The following is a 17,890-nucleotide window of genomic DNA, read 5'->3' as shown; positions in this document are numbered from 1 at the left end:
CTTGGATCTCTCCTACTGGATGCCATTTTTGTCCAGTCTCTTTCCTATTGTTGGCTCAAGAAAATTTACCCCAACTGATACAATTGAGGCCTGCAGTGGCAAGTGGTCCATGAGCCCTTTAAGAGATTTTGTCTCTCTGACCATTCCTGAGAAACTTTCACAGCGACCTTTCTGGATTCACAATGACTTTCTCACACATTCCTGCATTTATTTACGTGTTGCTTTTGAGATATTTTACCTTATTTTATATTGTCATATAGGTTCTATTTATGTAAGTGACGAGATTCTTTTTTTTTTTTTTTTTTAGAGGGGGGAAGAGTGCGGGATTTTGATTTTTAAGATGCTTTTTTTGTTGTTGTTCATTTAGATTATTAAGTCTGGTGATCTCAATCATTTAAGTGCGACAGAGACCCAAAACTTAAGAAATTTAATTCCACATGCACAGCTAGTATGAAACAAAGACAGTCAGGAAAGATGTTATATTTTTAAGATAAACATATATTGAAAGAACCATCTTGCAAACTTATCTTAAAGAGTTCATGGAAAAATATCTACATCTTAATGTTACAAAGGCTCAAGTCTATCATGAATTAATTAAAATCTAAAGAAAATAACAAGGACATTGACCACTAATCTACAGGCGGAACCAGCATTTTCAGGTTTAAGATACACTTTGTGTATTAACATTAATCAAAAGATCAGTACTGTTTCTAAAATAGAAGGAGGCTATTTTGATGGTGTAATTCAGACTTATTTTAATCGAAGAGAATAAGTTAAGAGGGGGGGGACAAACATGACAAACCCAAACATCCAAAGCCACAAGGACAATCTGCTTTTGATGGCAGCCAATAAGATAGCGGCTGCTTCCAGCCATGAGTTTTGGTTTAGTGTAGATCAGTGGTATGGGTTTCTTTTCCACTACAGATTTTAGAATATCCTGGAGATTCTTTACTTCGGATTTGAAACTGATTAGCAGACTTGGAAAGAAGTTATAGATTGTCGTCAAAGTCGTGAAGAACAACGCTGTCTTGCAGAGTCAAAGTCAGACCACTTACTTTGTGCCACAATCAAAACAAGCATTATCACAACCGCAGTCCATTAAGGCTGATCAGGCTGTGTGACTAGCTTCGGGTCTGGCGTCTTTGATGGAGAAAACTTTTTTCTTTTGAATTTCGTCTGAGGCTTCTTAGGGAGGAGTCGTCATGGGGGACTGCTCAGCCAATTAGAAGTGGATTTTGATGTTATGAGCTGATGTGGGAGGAAATGTTGTGACACAAATTTAGACTTCCTTAAGGTTGGGTGAAGCAGAATATCTATCAACATTAGACAAAGTTACAATGACTGATTTTTATATAAGCAAAACAGTTCAGCAGAAGCTTGGAAGCTCAGAAAAAAACTATTATTTTAAGAAACTGTGGAATTGTTTTGAGAAAGTCGATCTAACAGGTGAGCTAAAAATTCATAGACTTGATCATATGGCCCACCTGGCATCGCTGCTGTAGGCAGGACAGTAAAGACCTCCACGAAAGGTCAGAATTTAGATGTGGTCATTGCTACAATTTTTAAGTATAAAGCCTTGTTGTTGTTTTTTTGTTTTTTTTTGCAACAACATTAGATTTAGAGAAAAGTTGTTTTTGTCAAAGTAGATGCTTTTATTTTTAGCATGAGTCACTTTGTTTGTTGTTCTTTCCATCTGCTGACTGACTAAAAAAAAATGTTCTGATATAGTGGAAAATGCCAAGCCGCAATTTAAAAGACTCCAAGGTTGAGCGTCTTGCCATTAGATGCGTTGTATTTGTTGGCTCCAAAAAGAGATTTAGGTGAAGAGAAGCAGCAAATTCTGACTTAAGAGCTTTTAAAACCAAAGCTCTGTTTTGTATTTTGTTTTGTATTTAAAAAAAATGACTCAAACAAGCAGTTCAGACTGAAGTTGTATCTCCAGCAAGAGCTTCATATTATCACAAAACAGGTGCTGCAGTTACCGTGTTGGTGTTTATCCCTTAGATGATTTCGCTGCAAAGTTTAGAAAAATGCTAGTGTGTGTTTAAGTCAGATGTGTCCCTTTCTTCGCGTTTTCAGATAAGTTCATGTTCCCCCGCATCATTCCCGCGTCTGCTCACGGTCTGCTTTGAAACATATCGTACAGTTTTCAGAAGCGATACGCCGTGGAGCAGCATTGTTGACAAGAGTCATTTCATCCTCCTCATTGTAAATGCTGCCAGGAGAAAGATTCACGCTCTGCTCTTCTCTGCTCTGAGTGGTGTTGCAGGAGATCGAAGCTTTAGAGATTATTTTTTTTGTGAGGTTAGAGTATGCATTGCATAAATTCACACATGAATGGTATGATGTCATTTGCATTTTTGTAATACTCACTCCGATAAAAGATTTGCATTTTTGGTTTCTTATGCTGACTACTTTATGCTAATCATATTTAGCCTCAATAGATCTTCGGCAACAGTTCCTGGAATCAGAAAATGAGTGATGTCAGTGGATCAGTGGGGTTTAAAATTAATCCGGTGCTGTCGCGTTTACTGATAAATTCAACACAAGTTGCGTGGTTTTTAATTTTTTTAATTTATTTATTTTTGTTTCCCAGACGCAGGCAACGCGGCAATATATTTTAAAATGCAAAGCGGGAGCTGATGAAAAGCTTTCCAGAGAGTTATTAATACTCTGGTGTTAATTGTAAAAAGAGAGGTGATTTTTCAGGACAGTAATGATCCAGCCTCCAAAACCATAGTGACATCTTCAGCTGCTATTAAATTATTGTTCTTGAGCTACTGAACCTGACAACGAACATCCGACAGGTTATGATGCATTTCGCACCTGTCACACCTAATCAACACCCTGAGATTTTCTTCCTCTTGTTTTTTTTTTTTTTCTTCTCCCCTGTGTGCCTTTGACTGATTCCCTTCCCTCCCTGTCTTTCTTTCTTCTCATCTCTCACATGTCATGGTGCATAATTTGCGTCTCAGTCTCACTGTGCAAATGGGGAAAATTGTGGTGACAATTTCAATTTGGCAGAAACTCTAAGAGCACATAGTCATTTGACACCAGTTTCTGATTGCTACTGCCCTGATGTGCAGAGAGGCTTGTCCAGATTGTCCCTTGCTCATACTGATGGAGGCTCGTGCCAGTGTCCATGCTACAGCCTACACTGCCACCTTGAGGAGGAACAATGCTTGCTTTTTTCTTCTTCTTCTTCTTCTTCTTCTTCTTCTTCTTCTTCTTCTTCTTCATTCTTCTCACGCAAAATGCTTTGACCTATACAGAGCAACATCCAAATGAGGAAATAATCGAATGTAGGTTTACTCTGTATGTTTGTATTAAAACTGTTGGAGCTTTTGCATTTGAAATGTATGAAATACATAACAAAGTTGGGACTTATAATGTACATTTTGGAGACTGGTTTTGACCACAGTATAGCCAATAGAAGGGTTTTGTTAATAGATTTCAAATATGTTTTTTTTTAATTATTATTATTTAGAGGTTTTTCTTTTAAAATAGTCAAGCTACTCAGTCCCTTCACCAAACTCATTTTGCTAAAGTATTCATGCTAATGTTTATTTATTTTTTTATCTCTTTGTGTTTTCTTTCCCATTCTTCTTTTTTCGGGGCTCCTTCAATGCTGACTTCTTTTCATATTTTTTCTCTTTATTCTGGACCAGTGTGCAGCAGTGCCCCAGTGAGCATGAAGATCCAACCGCTGAATGAGACGGCCTTGATGGTGAGCTGGGAACGCCCCCTGACCATCTACCACCCGCCCATCACCGGCTACATGGTCTCCTACAGCTGGGTGAAACGGGACGTAGCAGATGAAAAGACTTTTATAAAGACGGGAGACCATAGCATGGTAAGAGTTATCAGAAATCACTGAATTGTTCTCTAACTTAGTAGATTTTTTTTTTTAAGAACTATCATGATTGTTTGCATTGTTGTATTTTTTTTTTTATTCTGCAATTATTTAATTGGATTTATTTCAATAATATCTATAATCGTTCATTTATTATTATTTTGTTAAAGTTATTAGCACAATTTCAGTTTTTTTTTTGTACTTTTTAGTTTTATTCTTACTTCTTTTATCTTATTTTTCAGTAGCTGTTGCTCGAACAGCTCTGATTTGTGTGCAGAGGCTCAGATGCATCTGTCAGGATGAGACGCTGGCCGGATCAGTGACAGTGTGTAAAGGGGGAGACAGGTTGTGATGAACTCTGCATGTGGCTGTTGCTTGATATGAGGACCCAGACGCTTCCCCTGTCACTCACCTGTCTAACAATAGAAACACGGGCCTGTCGCAGACGTTGACGCGTCACAACTGATATACGTATAATGAGCTGACAAAAGCCCTTGTGGCCTTTACCCAGATGCAACGCTTGTCCCGTCCTCTGTTGTTGTTGTTGTTGTTTTGGTTTGTTTGTGTTTTTTGTTGTGGCATTAATTTACATTTTGAAGCGGACTGTGAAGTCGGGCGCTGTGTAGCGGGGTCAGAACGTTAATCCAAGCCAAACACGTGCGAGCAAAAGCAGTCTTTACACTTGTGTTTTACCAATGCGGACAGTCGATGAGAAGAAGAAGAAGAAGAAGAAGAAGAAGAAGAAGAAGAAGAAGAAGAAGAAGAAGAAGAAGAAGAAGAAGAAGAAGAAGAAGAAGAAGAAGAAGAAGAAGAAGAAGAAAGAAAAAAAAAACACATCTGCAGTGGTTTCAGAGGCAGCTCACCACAGACTTCATGTAATAACAAATGCAGAGCAAATGTAGTCTTTAAGATCTGTGATCCACTGATCACTTAACTCATCTCTGCTGCCTTAAACATTGGAATATTTCTTTAGTTCTTACTGTATCATTCCTCTAAGACATTTGCTGTGTCTACAGAAATAAATCTCCTCTCTGCTGGAAGCTGCACCTACTGGGATGTTCTTTTTCACACAATATAGCCTTCTCTCTGGTCATACATCTTTCCATTTCTGAATATCAAACACCCAGCTGTGCATTTCTTCAAGGCCTTCTGACCCCCAGCTGTCTCCTTAGTTTGCATGACTGCCTCTTTAGATATAAACAGAGCCAGGTCAAAACAAGCATCCACTAGTTCAGAATGGTGGGATCAGCTCCCTAGTGACACGGGTACCTCCAAACTGGTCATGCATTTCAAAATACACGGCTGCCGTTGCCACGGGTTGGAAGCTGGTGAGGCATCTTGCACACTTGCCCGCTTCTGCGACTCCTTTTTGGCACGGAACGCTGCACAGAGAGGTTATGATCTGAAGGAAGGCACTCCATAATCCCTTATAGTTGAAGCCGCGCAGGACCTTCATTTCCAAATGAAACACAAAATTCATTCTTTTTTTTCTTCTTCGCTTTCATCTTAAAAGAGAACTTTTTCCTCTGTATTCTAAATCAGATACTTATGATGTTCTCTCTGGTTCAGGAGTGGCTCAACACGTCTTATCTCTGTGTTTTTAGCAGGTTTTTCCACCCTGCACTTTTCTTCCACTCAACTTTCCATTGATATGGTTTTGATGGATCACTTTGTGAACCACAGTCTTCTTCAGCAGATACTTCTGTCAGCCAGAAAGTTTAAATCTCGGGCACGTGTCGTTAAATTGAGCAGCGACACTGCTTGCCAAATTAGAGAAATGCAGTTACGCAGTGGCTCAAGGACATCAAAGTCAATATTTTGGATTGGCTGTCATTAAGCCATGATGTCAGTCCCATGGAAAATTGGCAGGCACAGATGAAAAGGTGTGTTTGAACGAGACAGCCTTCAAAGCTGACTCAGTTACAACTGAGGAATGGGGCAACATTTCAACAAACTAATTATCTGTTTTTCTTCTTTTTTTTCTGTTGAAGGAAGATGATTTTTTTGCAAACAAGTTTACAGGAAATCTGTTGATTAGTATCCAGATTCCAGGTTTGATGGATCCATTGGAGATTTTTCTTACACCACGTCCATGTTTTCTATTCTAAAAGGGAAAAGGTTTTGAATATTTATAGATTCTTGGTGAGAAGTGAGGGAGATGTAATTTAAAAAAACAAAATGTTTAAACCAGTCAATTAAACTATATAGTGATGAGGAGGAGGAAAAAAAAGGTTTTACTCCCAGCTTTTTTTTTTTTTTCCATGCTGCTCATCTTTATGCCGCACGTCTTAGAAAACGCCTAGCGGGGATCTTTAACTTAGAATCTAGTCACTAAAGCTTAGAAGTGATGGACAACTAAGTTAAAATGAATATGCAAAAAGGCTTCTTGCTGTCAAGGATGGCCTTACAAATTAAGTTAATGCTATGCTCAGCTAAAGATGGATTAATATTTATTTCCTTTCCCTCAGACTCGTGCGCCCTCAGAAGTCTGTCTCGCTCGCCAACACATCCAGAGACCTGCCACAAGAATGGCTCCGGCTGATTTTAAACATAGAAAACATTTCAGTTTAAATCTCCCTCTGCCGGTTACTCGCTACCACCGGCAATTTGCAGCAACATTTAGTGACCTTTTAGTTCTCCATCAAGCCCGCTGCGCCCCGAGGTTGTCTGGCACAATCGTCATATCTGCTCAGTCTTGGTCTTCATCCTCTGTTTTTCGAGGCCTCGTCAGGCAACACGAGAAGGCAGAGTCTTCTCTATTAGAGCCGCTATACCGTGGAGAAGCTTGTGTAGGCGTGAGATATGAAGGAGAGTCAGTTCTTAAAGCTTACATTTGAAGGTTGTTTTGCGAGTTAAACAACACGCCGGTACGACTGGAGGATTTCGAGGCTGGTTTCTGACTTTAGCTATTCTTCTAAGCAGACTTTTTATTTAAGAAATCATTTCCCCCCTGCCACCCCCCAAAAATAGCTTTGATTGACAATATGTTTGTATTCTAACTTTGCTTCAAATAGATGATTAAAAGAATCATTACTGTGTGCATGCGGTGCTGTGTGGCAGTATTATATTAGTTCACTTCTCACTCAGCTGGCAGTCTCTTATTGTGCCCACTTTCATTTCCATTTCAATTTTCTGTTTTCTGTCTCTGGAAACTTAATCTGAATTATTCTACAAAAAGAAAAAAGAAAAAAAAAACGAAGTAAGAACTGGCTCTGCAACAGCATCAGCAATCACCCATCCAGTTTCTGTGGACAATTTTATTGTAACTATAGCCATCTGTGAACAATATCAAATTAGACAGAAAAATGATTGAAGCTTAGCGTAATATATTTTCACATTAGGCGTCAGTCAGATTCCACTCTTTCAAATGTAATTTAGCTACTTCTTCTTCATAAAATAATTCTTCCGTGTTGCAGATGTGTTCTTGTTTTTTTGTCCCTTTGCAGAAAGCGGTCATTACTAACGTGTCGCCAGACCTGCTGTACCTGTTCAGGGTGCAGGCCGTGTGTCAGCTTGACCTGCGCAGCGACTTCAGCCAGACGCTGCTGTTCAGAGGTTCGCAGTTTAATCCCTGAAGTGCTTCACTCGCTCTGCTGGCTAGATTTGAACTTTATTTAAGTCAAACACGTGTGATTTTTTTTTTTTTTTTTTTTTTTTTAAAGCTTCTCAACTTTTCTTCTTTCTTTTCTAGCAAATACAACAAGGATCTTTGAAGGCTCTCGCATTGTGAAGACCGGGATGGTTAGTTTGGCCCGAAGATGCCTGTGCAAATTGATATTTATGTCAGAAGCTGGGATCTTAACACTGCCTCGATTGGCGAGAAATATTTGTACTTCCAGACTTTGTTTAATGTGCTATTGTCTCATTCATCCAGCCACTTATTCTATCTATCCATCTGTCTTTCCCTCCATCCATCAATTCATCCACCCATTAAACTTTCATCCATCCGTGCACCTCCATCCATCCAAACTTTTGTCCATCCGTTCATTTCAGCTAACCATCCATCCATTCTTCCCTCCATCCCTCCATCTGTTCAAATCAAATTAAAAATGTATTTTTTTTGGTCTGGCTTTTTCTTTAACTTCTATAATTTTGTCTTGCTTTATTCACATATTCTTTTTTTTTTAATTTAAAAATGTCAACATTTCTAAATTACATATTTAGTTTGTAGCATTACCTTAGATGTCATCGTCAACTAAATGTCATTTTATAATTTAAGAGTTTTACAATTCCAGACTTTTATTTGTGTTTATCTTGTTTATATACTGATACTTTACATACCTAGCTTAATGAGTGTCCACACTGTGTGCAGCAATATTTGCCATTGATACGGATTGAGCATTCGTATTTATACCTTTACAACAAGCCGAATAAAAGTTGGAAAACTCTGAAATTTAGTTGTGAAAAATACGAAGGAACCCTGTAAAATGTTTGTTGATGCTTAACCACATCTGTCTTTCTGCCTTTCCTACTCAGCCCACGATATCCCCGGCTTCATCTGCAGACATGGCTCCCATCAGCTCCGGCTCGTCCACCTGGACGTCCTCTGGCATCCATTTCTCCCTCGTCTCAATGGCCACAGGGATGGGCCCCTCCTCCAGCGGCAGCCAGGCCACGGTGGCATCAGTGGTGACCAGCACCTTGCTGGCAGGCCTGGGCGTCGGTGGTGGGGTGATCTCCTCCTTGCCCAGCTCTGTTTGGCCCACGCAGACTCCTCCCGCCAGCCAGAACCCGACGCATCCGTCCACCCCACCTTCGAAGCCCAGCACCGAGCAGGCGGCGAGTCAGGGTGCCGAGAGCGAGAAGCAGGCCGAGGACAAACCGGCCACGGGCGAGGGGCAGAAGAAGGAGGAAGAGAACGGCGAGAAGGAGGAAGAAGAGGAGGAAGAAGAGCCTGAAAAAAGGAAAAAGGACAAGAATTCACCTGATAATGAGGAGAAGCGGGCCAACAGCACAGTGTCCGAAGAGCCTTTAATCCCTACCCCCGCATCCACAGCCAAAGAGAAAGGAAAGGGCAAGCCGACAGCCAGAGCCGGCGCAGAGCCTGCGAGCAGCGATGATGACCGCTTGGTAAACGAGGAGAGGAGACCCATCGAAGTAAACACGCTCTCCACTCAGGAGCCACATAATGACAGCGCTGAGATGCAGATTCCTCAGAGCTCCACCGTATCTCCAAAGAATAGAAGTGACGGAAAGGGTCAATGGCCATTTTCCGTCCACACTGGTGAGCACGTCTCTTTCTTCCAAACGCATTTGAAACCCCCTTTAAACAGAGAGGGGTAAAAGCAAAAAAACCCAAAATAAAACCTCTTTGATCAAGTCTGCTTCTCTTGTAGCCAGCTTCGTTACAGGGAGACACTTTTCCAAAGCAGACTTCTGCAAACACTGCTAATCTACGAAGGCCAATTTAGTAGAACAAATAACTTGACACAAGACAGTAAATACACTAGTTACCATCTCAGTCAAAAACAAAGCTCCAGGCTTTTGTGTCACTACAACAGAGAGGCCTGAAGGAAGAAGACGGCTGTCTGCCAGAGGGGTTCTGCCTCAAGGAATTCCTTTAAGCATATTTCAAAAGAGTTTGCTTCAAGGCAGAGCTTTTATGAAATTTTATCTTTTTTTTTTCCTATCACAGTGTTGGAAATGATAAGTTTCTTGAATCCCCACAATGTCAGAAAGTCGATTGCATACGAGGTTTCCTCAATGCTGCGATTTGCATGAGGGTACGAAACATTACTCAGGGTGAGTTTGAAGCTAAAGAGGGAAAAAAAAATGAGGGAAAGCAGAAGGTTGGGGTTCAAATCTTTTATTAATTAACCCCATTGTTTATTCATTTCTCAGGATGTGTGTTTATCCTCCCCGTGATGTCACAAGCATCCTGTCACTGAGTTTGTGTACATGCAGAGTTTGGACATGCTATTTATATAAACGGATAACAATAATAATTTGAGGATATTCACTTTGCTTTATTCAAGATTGTGAATTCACTCACACACAGATTTTGATCATAAAAACACAGATTGTTTTATTTTTTTGTGGCTTTGTTGTTGTAGTCTTGCAGAGACAGTTTATAATTTTTTTTATGCTCTGTATGGCCAGAGAAAACTAAAAACTCTCCAAATAATGTCAAAGTTTAAATACTTTAAAATTTTAAAAGCTTAGTTTGCCCTAATACCAGTAATGGGGACCCCTGTTCAGTCATAATAGATTAGCACTATTATGACTGCACTATAATTATTGGACCGTCGGGCAATGTCCAATAATTAAGTCATACTGGTACTTATATAGTTTAATAATAAAAGTTTCTTTTTTTTATCTATGTAAAACAACATTTCTATGTTTTTGTTTTTTTGGGGGGGTTTATATTATAATATATGTAGATGCTTCATCCCTCTCCTTGCCAAAGTTCTTCTAAATGCTGTTTTTCAACCAGATGTTGTGTATTTTCTAACTAGTTCAAACATCTATTCCTTATTTATGTGTACGCTTGAAGTTAAACTCAACACCACGCGGCGAGGCAGTTTTGCAGCACTACCTTAGACGTCGTCATCAATAAAATGTCATCTTATAATTTAAGAGCGCTACAATGTGGCTACAAGGTTCTTATTGCTTCCTAGATCAAACCGTCTTGTCCAACGTGACGCGGGCTCCTCACCCAGGAATGAGCCGGATGGTGTGGATCGTCCCCCTGGTGGTGGTGTCTGCCCTCACTCTGCTCTGCCTCGTCATGCTGCTGATCGTGATGGTCTACTGGAGGTGAGGCGCGGTTCAATAAGCATTACCTAACTGCATCGCAAGGGCCCAGTGATTCTGAGAAGAGTGTTTGTTCAAAGACGTGCACGTCAGTGATCAAGTGCTTTTACGACGCTTGTCTCGATTTGATGGAAGTCTGACTGAAGCGCGCCTTCTTCGGAGGTATAAAACACCGATCGGCCCCTCACCCACACTGCATCCACTGTCCTTTCACACAATATGCAGAGTGACAGCCCCTCATGCACTCCTGAGTTTTTTTCCAATCAGCACAGCGCAGTCTGGGCGTGTTCTTTTAAAAGGGACATGCATCAATCTTGTGGCTGAAAACACCCCACTACTGCCTTCGCCTTCCACACACACAGCACCATCACCCAACTTGGTGAAAGGGAAAGAGACCTGAAGGCCCTACAGCTCCAGCCCAGGTCCCAGCTGTGTCTTCATCTGCTGGGCTAATTTCCAGCCATGCCATTGGAGCTCCAGTAATTACACAGGCCAGGCCACTAGCACATGTCGGATGGTGGTTAATGAGAAACAAATAGCGCTGCGGACCACTTCCTCAGTCGGTGCCAGACATATTTACTGCTGCTACTTTGTGGAGGATTATATTTGTTTCTACTCTCTTTTCTTTTTTTGGATAGAACTGCTCTGTTAGATTACTACAGCAAATGTTTATAACACCTTACTGTGGTAGATAATAAAGTTGTGATATAAATAAAAGCCCAGCTATCAGCTCCAGGGAGGTGCAAAAAAAGGAAAAAAAAAGAAGAAGCGACAGCTGGAAAGGAGGCGACTGTGGCGGATTCAGTCGGTGGATGAATTAGTGTGAGTTGTGGTATTTGAGTAGAAACGCAGGGGCAGCTTTGAGATTACAGCATCTGTTGTTGTGACAACTCCGACAGTTCATAGACAATGGCTGCTTCCCCTGGGGAAAAGGCCATGATGGAGAATAAAATTCACACTCTCTTAACTCTTCATCTTCAGTGTAGCCTCTTGGTGATGAAGCGCAGATTAAAGCTAAAGTTACTCAGATTACAGAAACTTCTGATGTTTTTTTTTTTTTTGCACAAATGCAAAAACAATTATTTGGAAACTCTGACAAATAAGCACTTCTGTGGATAAGTCTTCACCCCCTGCAGGTTTGTCCTGAAAAGCAAAATTCCCTTGTTTGAGATTTTCAAACTAATTTTAATATTGGACAATGATAACCTGAGTAAATACAAATTGCAGTTTTCAAAGGGTTTCATTTAATAAGCACATAAAACCTAATCTAATCTAGTAATTACCCCTGAACCTAATAACTGGTTGTGCCACACTTGGTGACAACAGCTGCTATTAAGTATTCACGATAATTGGTAATTAGTTGTTTACTTCCCCTGTGAAGAAAATTTTCCAGACTTTTAAGCATTTTGAAACCCCAACAGACTGTTTAAGGGCCCAGCATCCCAATCAAATTTAAGTCTGGACTTGGACTAGGCCAATCCTATTTCAATTTGCCTTTCTTTTGGAATTTTTAAGCAATTTGGAGGTGGACATGCTGGCGCGCTTTTGGATATTTGTGCTGCTGCTATGACTCAAGTGCACTTCAGCTTAAAGTCACAAACTGATGCTTCAGAATTAGAAATACTTTGTTAATCCCTTTGCGAAAAATCCTCGTTTTAGTTGGACATCCTCCCTCAGGATTTCAGGATTTTCTGCCATAGAGCAGAATTCCTGGCTCCATCAATTACGGCCAGTCATCCGGGTCCCAAAGCAGCAATCCAGCTTTAAGACTTTTACCTTACCTGAATTTTAGAGCAGATATAACCCGAAAACATTCTGCTCCATTATAAATGAAACCGTCATTTCAAAAAATAAAAAAAAAATGATGTATTTCCTCAGGTCTTCCTTGTCTCATATAAAAATTTGTTTGATGATGAATGCGTCACAGCAAAAACCAGAAGCAGTCTGTGACGGGAACCACTTTTTCACAGCACAGACACTAGGGACATGTAACAGCATTGTCTTATTTTTAATTCAGCTCTCTTCAGTCAGTCTTAGGTTATAGACCTATCCACAGTGGAATTAATTGCTGAGGTTAGGATGCACATCTGGAAGCTTCTGGTGCTCGAGGTGCCTGTAGAAGATTCTGACATATGTCGAAACGAGAACAAATCCCAGCCCTTGTTAGCACCTCGCCGCGGCTGATGCCTTTGCTGCGCGGAGGGCCTCTGTGTAATCCCAGTTCCTGCTCCGTCTAAGTCAACTCCTCAGCAGCTCTGGGAGCCAGTCAGTCAGGAGATGTTGACAATGCTGCTTAGGTAGCTGGACCACATCTGCACTCCAAGGGAGCCATTAAACGGGGAGGCAGTGACGCAAATCTGCGAAAACTCTCCTCCCCCATTTGTTTCTCCTCTTTCCCCTCCTCTTTTTTCTCCTCCATCATCTGAACACCAGGGCGCCTTTTTTTTTTCTGGTGTTTTTTTGTTTCTTCTTTCCTTAACGATGACAAGCATCTGCTCCCTCCTCTACTCCAAGTCCAGGTAGGACTAACTTATGGGAAATACTGGCAGAAAATCTTAGGACTTTTGTGAATTTATTGATATACGTTATGTGTTATATGAAACTGTGGGTCTGCACGGTGTGCAGGACTTAAATTATTCCCCTTTCACTGTTTTCAGTCTTGTTAGAATTGTAGATTTTTTTTTTCCTCTGGTCTCCTATGGTGGAGAAGGCTGCCTTGAATATTGAATATATTAACCCTAAAAATTGCCCTTTCAGAGAGCTGAAACATCAGCTGCTAAATAATGTAGGCTTTCTTAAAAGATCACGACTTATGGCAGTTTTTCATTTTGCAAACTTTTAACCTTGGATTGTTTAAGATGTTTCTTTAAAAAAAAAAAGTTTTGAAGGCTCTGTTTGTCTGACAAATAGGATTTGGATTCCAAAATAATGCACCTTGTGGTGGAAAACTACTATAAGTTAAAATATGCTGATCATGTTATATGAAATGCTTGTGAACTCTCTCACCAAATGAACTATTTTGGTCACATGTACAAGTTTGAAAGTTGTTTCCCCACAGCTGCATGAGAACCAGACTGTCTCACGCTTTTGTTTTGAATTCTTTATCCTTGGTATAAAACTCATGTGTTGTCTCTGCCTGGCAGAGCTTTTTCCATCCAGAGCTGCTTCATTATTGATTGTCCTCCGAGTTGTGCACAATTCATAAATAAACCTGATTGAGTGATTTTACCTGAACAGTGCTTGGTAATATATATATATTTTTTTTCCACAACAACCTCGACGTTGATTTAATTATTGTCAAGAGTGAAATGTATATTTGAGGCTTCAGTGTACGTAGTTTAACCCATCTGCGCTGTGTGCGATCAGCCATGTCACAGCTACTCCTGGGTTTTCATTAGCACCTGTCACTGCCTTCAACATTTCTATGCTAATGTCGGCAGAGCACATCTGAGGATAGCTTCCTAATACACTTTAAAGCATCATTTGTGATGATGGTGTGGATTTACTTTGCTGTGGTTACGAGTCTTATCTCTCTGTGGCCCTGCAGGAGATTTTTCCAGACGGCTCATTTCTATGTGGAGGAGAGCAGCTCTCCACGGGTGGTGGCCAATGAGAATATCCCAATCATCCCTATACCAGGTAAGACATGTTTTTTTGTTGTTTTTTTTCCCCTTCAAAATATGGTAAAGTAATGCAAGTTTTTTTTTTTTTTTTTTTTTAGATATTTCCGAAGCAAGTATACTAGAGGAATGCTAATATAAAAATAATGGATTAAACCAAGGTGCAGAAAGGTTTCTATGCAGACTTAAAAAAAAAAGCATGGAAAGGCATAGAATTTGCTTTTGACATTATCTAACCCTGAAGACATATGGAAAATAAAATATCTATACACATATATATAAAGCTTCAAAATCTGACTTTCTATAAATTAACTTGCCTTATGTTAAGACAAAACGTTTCTGTTTGCAATCTAAGTGCAGCTGCTTCTCCTGTGATAACTTTTGATTACGTCTGTTTTTCTTTTCCTCATGAGTCGACTCGATATTTTGAGAAATATATATGTAGCATAAAGAATAACAGGATAAAACAATAACCGCTAGAAGACAGGTTTGAGATATCAAACTTTTTTATTGACCTAATCCAACCTGACAACTATTATCACAACAGACAACCTTGAATTGTCTTGAAATAACATAACAGTTGTCAAAGCTTGAAATGCTGATTTATTATATCTATCATATTAGAATGATGAAATCTATGTCATTATTGGCATATTGCAAAACAGCAACTATTAGCTGCTACATTCAGGCCAACAGTCTCTCAAGAAGGTAAAGTAATTAAAATGTTCTTTAACACTGAGATCTCACTATTTTGAGATGATGGGAAAATAGAATCACTTAATATCACACTTGAGATCGTTTTTATATCATTTTGAGAAAATGATATAATAAAAAAGTAGCCATGACACGATGAGCTCAAAACTGAGGTTATTTCTAGTTATTAGTGTGAGCAAATTGTGTCTACATAATTCATAAGAATTAAATCAGGTTTTTGACCCACTTACTCAAAACTTGCACTTATTCAAGGTTTGACTGGGGGATGAAAGCATGCTTTTATTTATTTTATTTATTTTCTTTTTTTTTTGTACGGGAAGCTTTTAATGCCTAAAACACATTGACGCTAAACTGCAAAAAAAATAAAATGGCACACATCACATTATCCATTTAAATGTGCCTGAAAATGTTATGAGTTATTTGAAACCTTGAATCTAGAAATTCCCATTTTTGTATTAAGAATGTTTGTAATCCGCCAGCTGTAACACCTCCAGTTTTGAGAGCATGCGAAATATTCAAATAATTGTTGGTGAAATGACTAACGGTAATTTTTTATAAGCTGGTAAAAGGGAACTACACATGAGAAAAATAAGTTCAAATCAGCTGAATGAAATCTAATGTTCCCTTTCATCTTTTAAACCATAGGGAGTGTTGTGAACTTAAGATGTCCCACGGGAGTCTTGACTCACTTTTTTTTTTTAAAATCCCCATCAAGCTGATAAAGGCAGACCTCTACACTGTCTCATTAACGGTTTATAAAGGGCTTCATGTATTACCTTGACACCTTCGTTTGCAGAGTTTCTGTTCATTTACATGTGAAGTGACTCTTTACGCAGCTTAATAGAAGTTGAGTGACTGGCTTTTCTTTGCACTTAATATCCCGTGCTGCGGTGCGGTGGCAGCTTGTCGATATCAGACTTTACTTTCCCAGTCTCTTAAAGCTCAGGGACATTCCAGGGCAGTGATAGCAGAGCTAGAGCACAGCTTATGCCAGCATTTACTTTGTTCTACTGATTATCCTTTGGTTTAACTCTGAATTTCTTTGCTCTGTTTGTGTACATTTATTTTATTTTCAAGTTTAACCATAAATGTGACGATCCACGAGATAAGTTCTAAATGCCGAGATCAGCCTTGAAGTCTTGACAGTTTCTCTACATCAGAGCCATTTTGATGAATGGCCAGAATAATAAATCAGAACTCACCTCTTAACGCTGCGACCAGTGAAGCACGTGAGGGCCCCACAGGCCTCAGCTGGGAGGGTGTGTTAGTTAAGACATTGGCTCGACTCAGCAGCCATGACAGCTGAGTCCCCCCGCGCTGTTCTGTGCAACGCCGGCCGGCCTCATCGCAGATCCCTCATGTGTGATTTGGCGCTGATTTGGCTCAGATGAAACAGATGCTCCCAAAACCGGACATAGGTGTTTGTGGGGTTATGCTGCCAAATGAAATGATGGTTCCTCATTAAAATAAAATAACTCTTACTGAGTAGTTTAACATAGCTGATCAATTTCAATATTTGAGTAAATTAAAAGATTGATGCCTATTTTCTAAAAATCTGTTCCTGATTGCAGTAAACATGTAACGGGCTGAATGTGTTGCACGTCTCCCCTGCAGATGATATGGACGCCATTCCTGTCAAGCAGTTTGTTAAGCACGTCATGGAACTTTACAAAAGCAACATGCAAGGTTTTGCGGAGGAGTTCGAGGTAAATTTTCACACTTCATCAATGTTGCCATGGCTATTTACTTTAACCATTATTTCACACAGTAGCGTATTTACAGATGATGCAAATAGGGCCTTTTCAGATACCAAACTGGGCCTCCTAGATTTTTTCTTCACAATTTGTCACATTGCAACCTAAGAAATCAATGTATCTTATTGAGATTTTACAATGGAAGCACAGCTTTCGTTCACAAATTCTGTATTGTCAAAAAACACACCAGATCACACTCACCACCACCAAAGCCTCATCTTTATCCGGCATGATGTTTTCCTTAACGTCTCTAACATCATCAGCGGCCATCGTCTCTGCTCAACGTGAATCGATTTTTTTCAGAGGACAGCATAGATGCCCATGCAAGGCGATGACGCCTGTGCCAAATGGTGTGATTGGATACCCTGGCAGGTCATCTAGCACAGCGACCACAGTGATGTAAATGGTTCGGAAAGGGCCGTTGCAGCATTTTGGTGCCTCTCACTTCAATAAAATATGTCAAGAGTTGAGTGGCATTAATCCTCCGCTGACGATGAAACGGTCATCTGTTCCGTCCAGGCCTGCTTTATTTCTGTTGCAACCTGAGAACGTCCTGTTTGAATCCTCGCTTTGGTGAGGTACTGTTAATTAGCTGTTAGGTTCATCTTCTCTAGATATCAAAACATGAGCAGCATGATAAGGATCATGCCGATTCATGGATCGAATACCTGTTGTGAATTCTGTTATGGATATTATCATATTAGGTTCACGTGTAAAAGTTGTGCTGCATTTTAGATTCTTCCTGAAATTTCACCTGCTATACCCATCTTTTTGTGAGCCGTATAAATATGTTTTATCTAAACCCTTTTGTTGTTGCTCTGGCTGTTTTTTAGGGTTGCCATCCAGCTGGAAACTGAGCCGCTGCCCTCTTCTGAGATATTTTATTGAATAGGTTTTCTTCCAGGATTGCACTGTAATTTGCACTGCAACTTTTTAAGACTTTTCTTTTCACACTGGCTTTCTTCTTTCTTGCCTCTCTGCCATGAAAGCAATATTTATAGAGAGCAAGACAAGTAAGTTGTCCTCTTCCCACCTCAGCAGCTCCTCCAGAGTTACCACCTTCTTCTCTAACCCATCCTTCCATTTCCCAGCTGCTTTAATAGAGAGACTAAAATGGACACAAATGGACTCGGTTTTATTGTTAGCTGACAATTGGTTACACTGGTTTGGGTTTTTGTCTGACAAACTGCTGAGTA

The 17,890-nt window shown here is 40.0% G+C and overlaps 1 protein-coding gene across 1 annotated transcript in view; it reads left to right on the top strand.

Moving 5' to 3' along the window:
* Positions 1-17,890, top strand: part of ca16b (carbonic anhydrase XVI b) — a 156,170-nt gene that overhangs the window by 124,464 nt on the left and 13,816 nt on the right. Inside the window, exons 9-15 of the mRNA XM_014988115.2 lie at positions 3,669-3,853; positions 7,300-7,408; positions 7,545-7,594; positions 8,330-9,077; positions 10,471-10,609; positions 14,154-14,245; positions 16,555-16,646. Of these exons, the coding sequence (XP_014843601.1) occupies positions 3,669-3,853; positions 7,300-7,408; positions 7,545-7,594; positions 8,330-9,077; positions 10,471-10,609; positions 14,154-14,245; positions 16,555-16,646 (1,415 nt within the window). The remainder of the gene's footprint in view (positions 1-3,668; positions 3,854-7,299; positions 7,409-7,544; positions 7,595-8,329; positions 9,078-10,470; positions 10,610-14,153; positions 14,246-16,554; positions 16,647-17,890) is intronic.

Source organism: Poecilia mexicana, unplaced genomic scaffold (assembly GCF_051168715.1).
Source record: "Poecilia mexicana isolate PSO_F unplaced genomic scaffold, ASM5116871v1 scaffold_5, whole genome shotgun sequence".
Classification (NCBI taxonomy): domain Eukaryota; kingdom Metazoa; phylum Chordata; class Actinopteri; order Cyprinodontiformes; family Poeciliidae; genus Poecilia; species Poecilia mexicana.
Note: the sequence above shows the minus strand (reverse complement) of the source record. Positions and strands in the feature narration are given on the sequence as shown.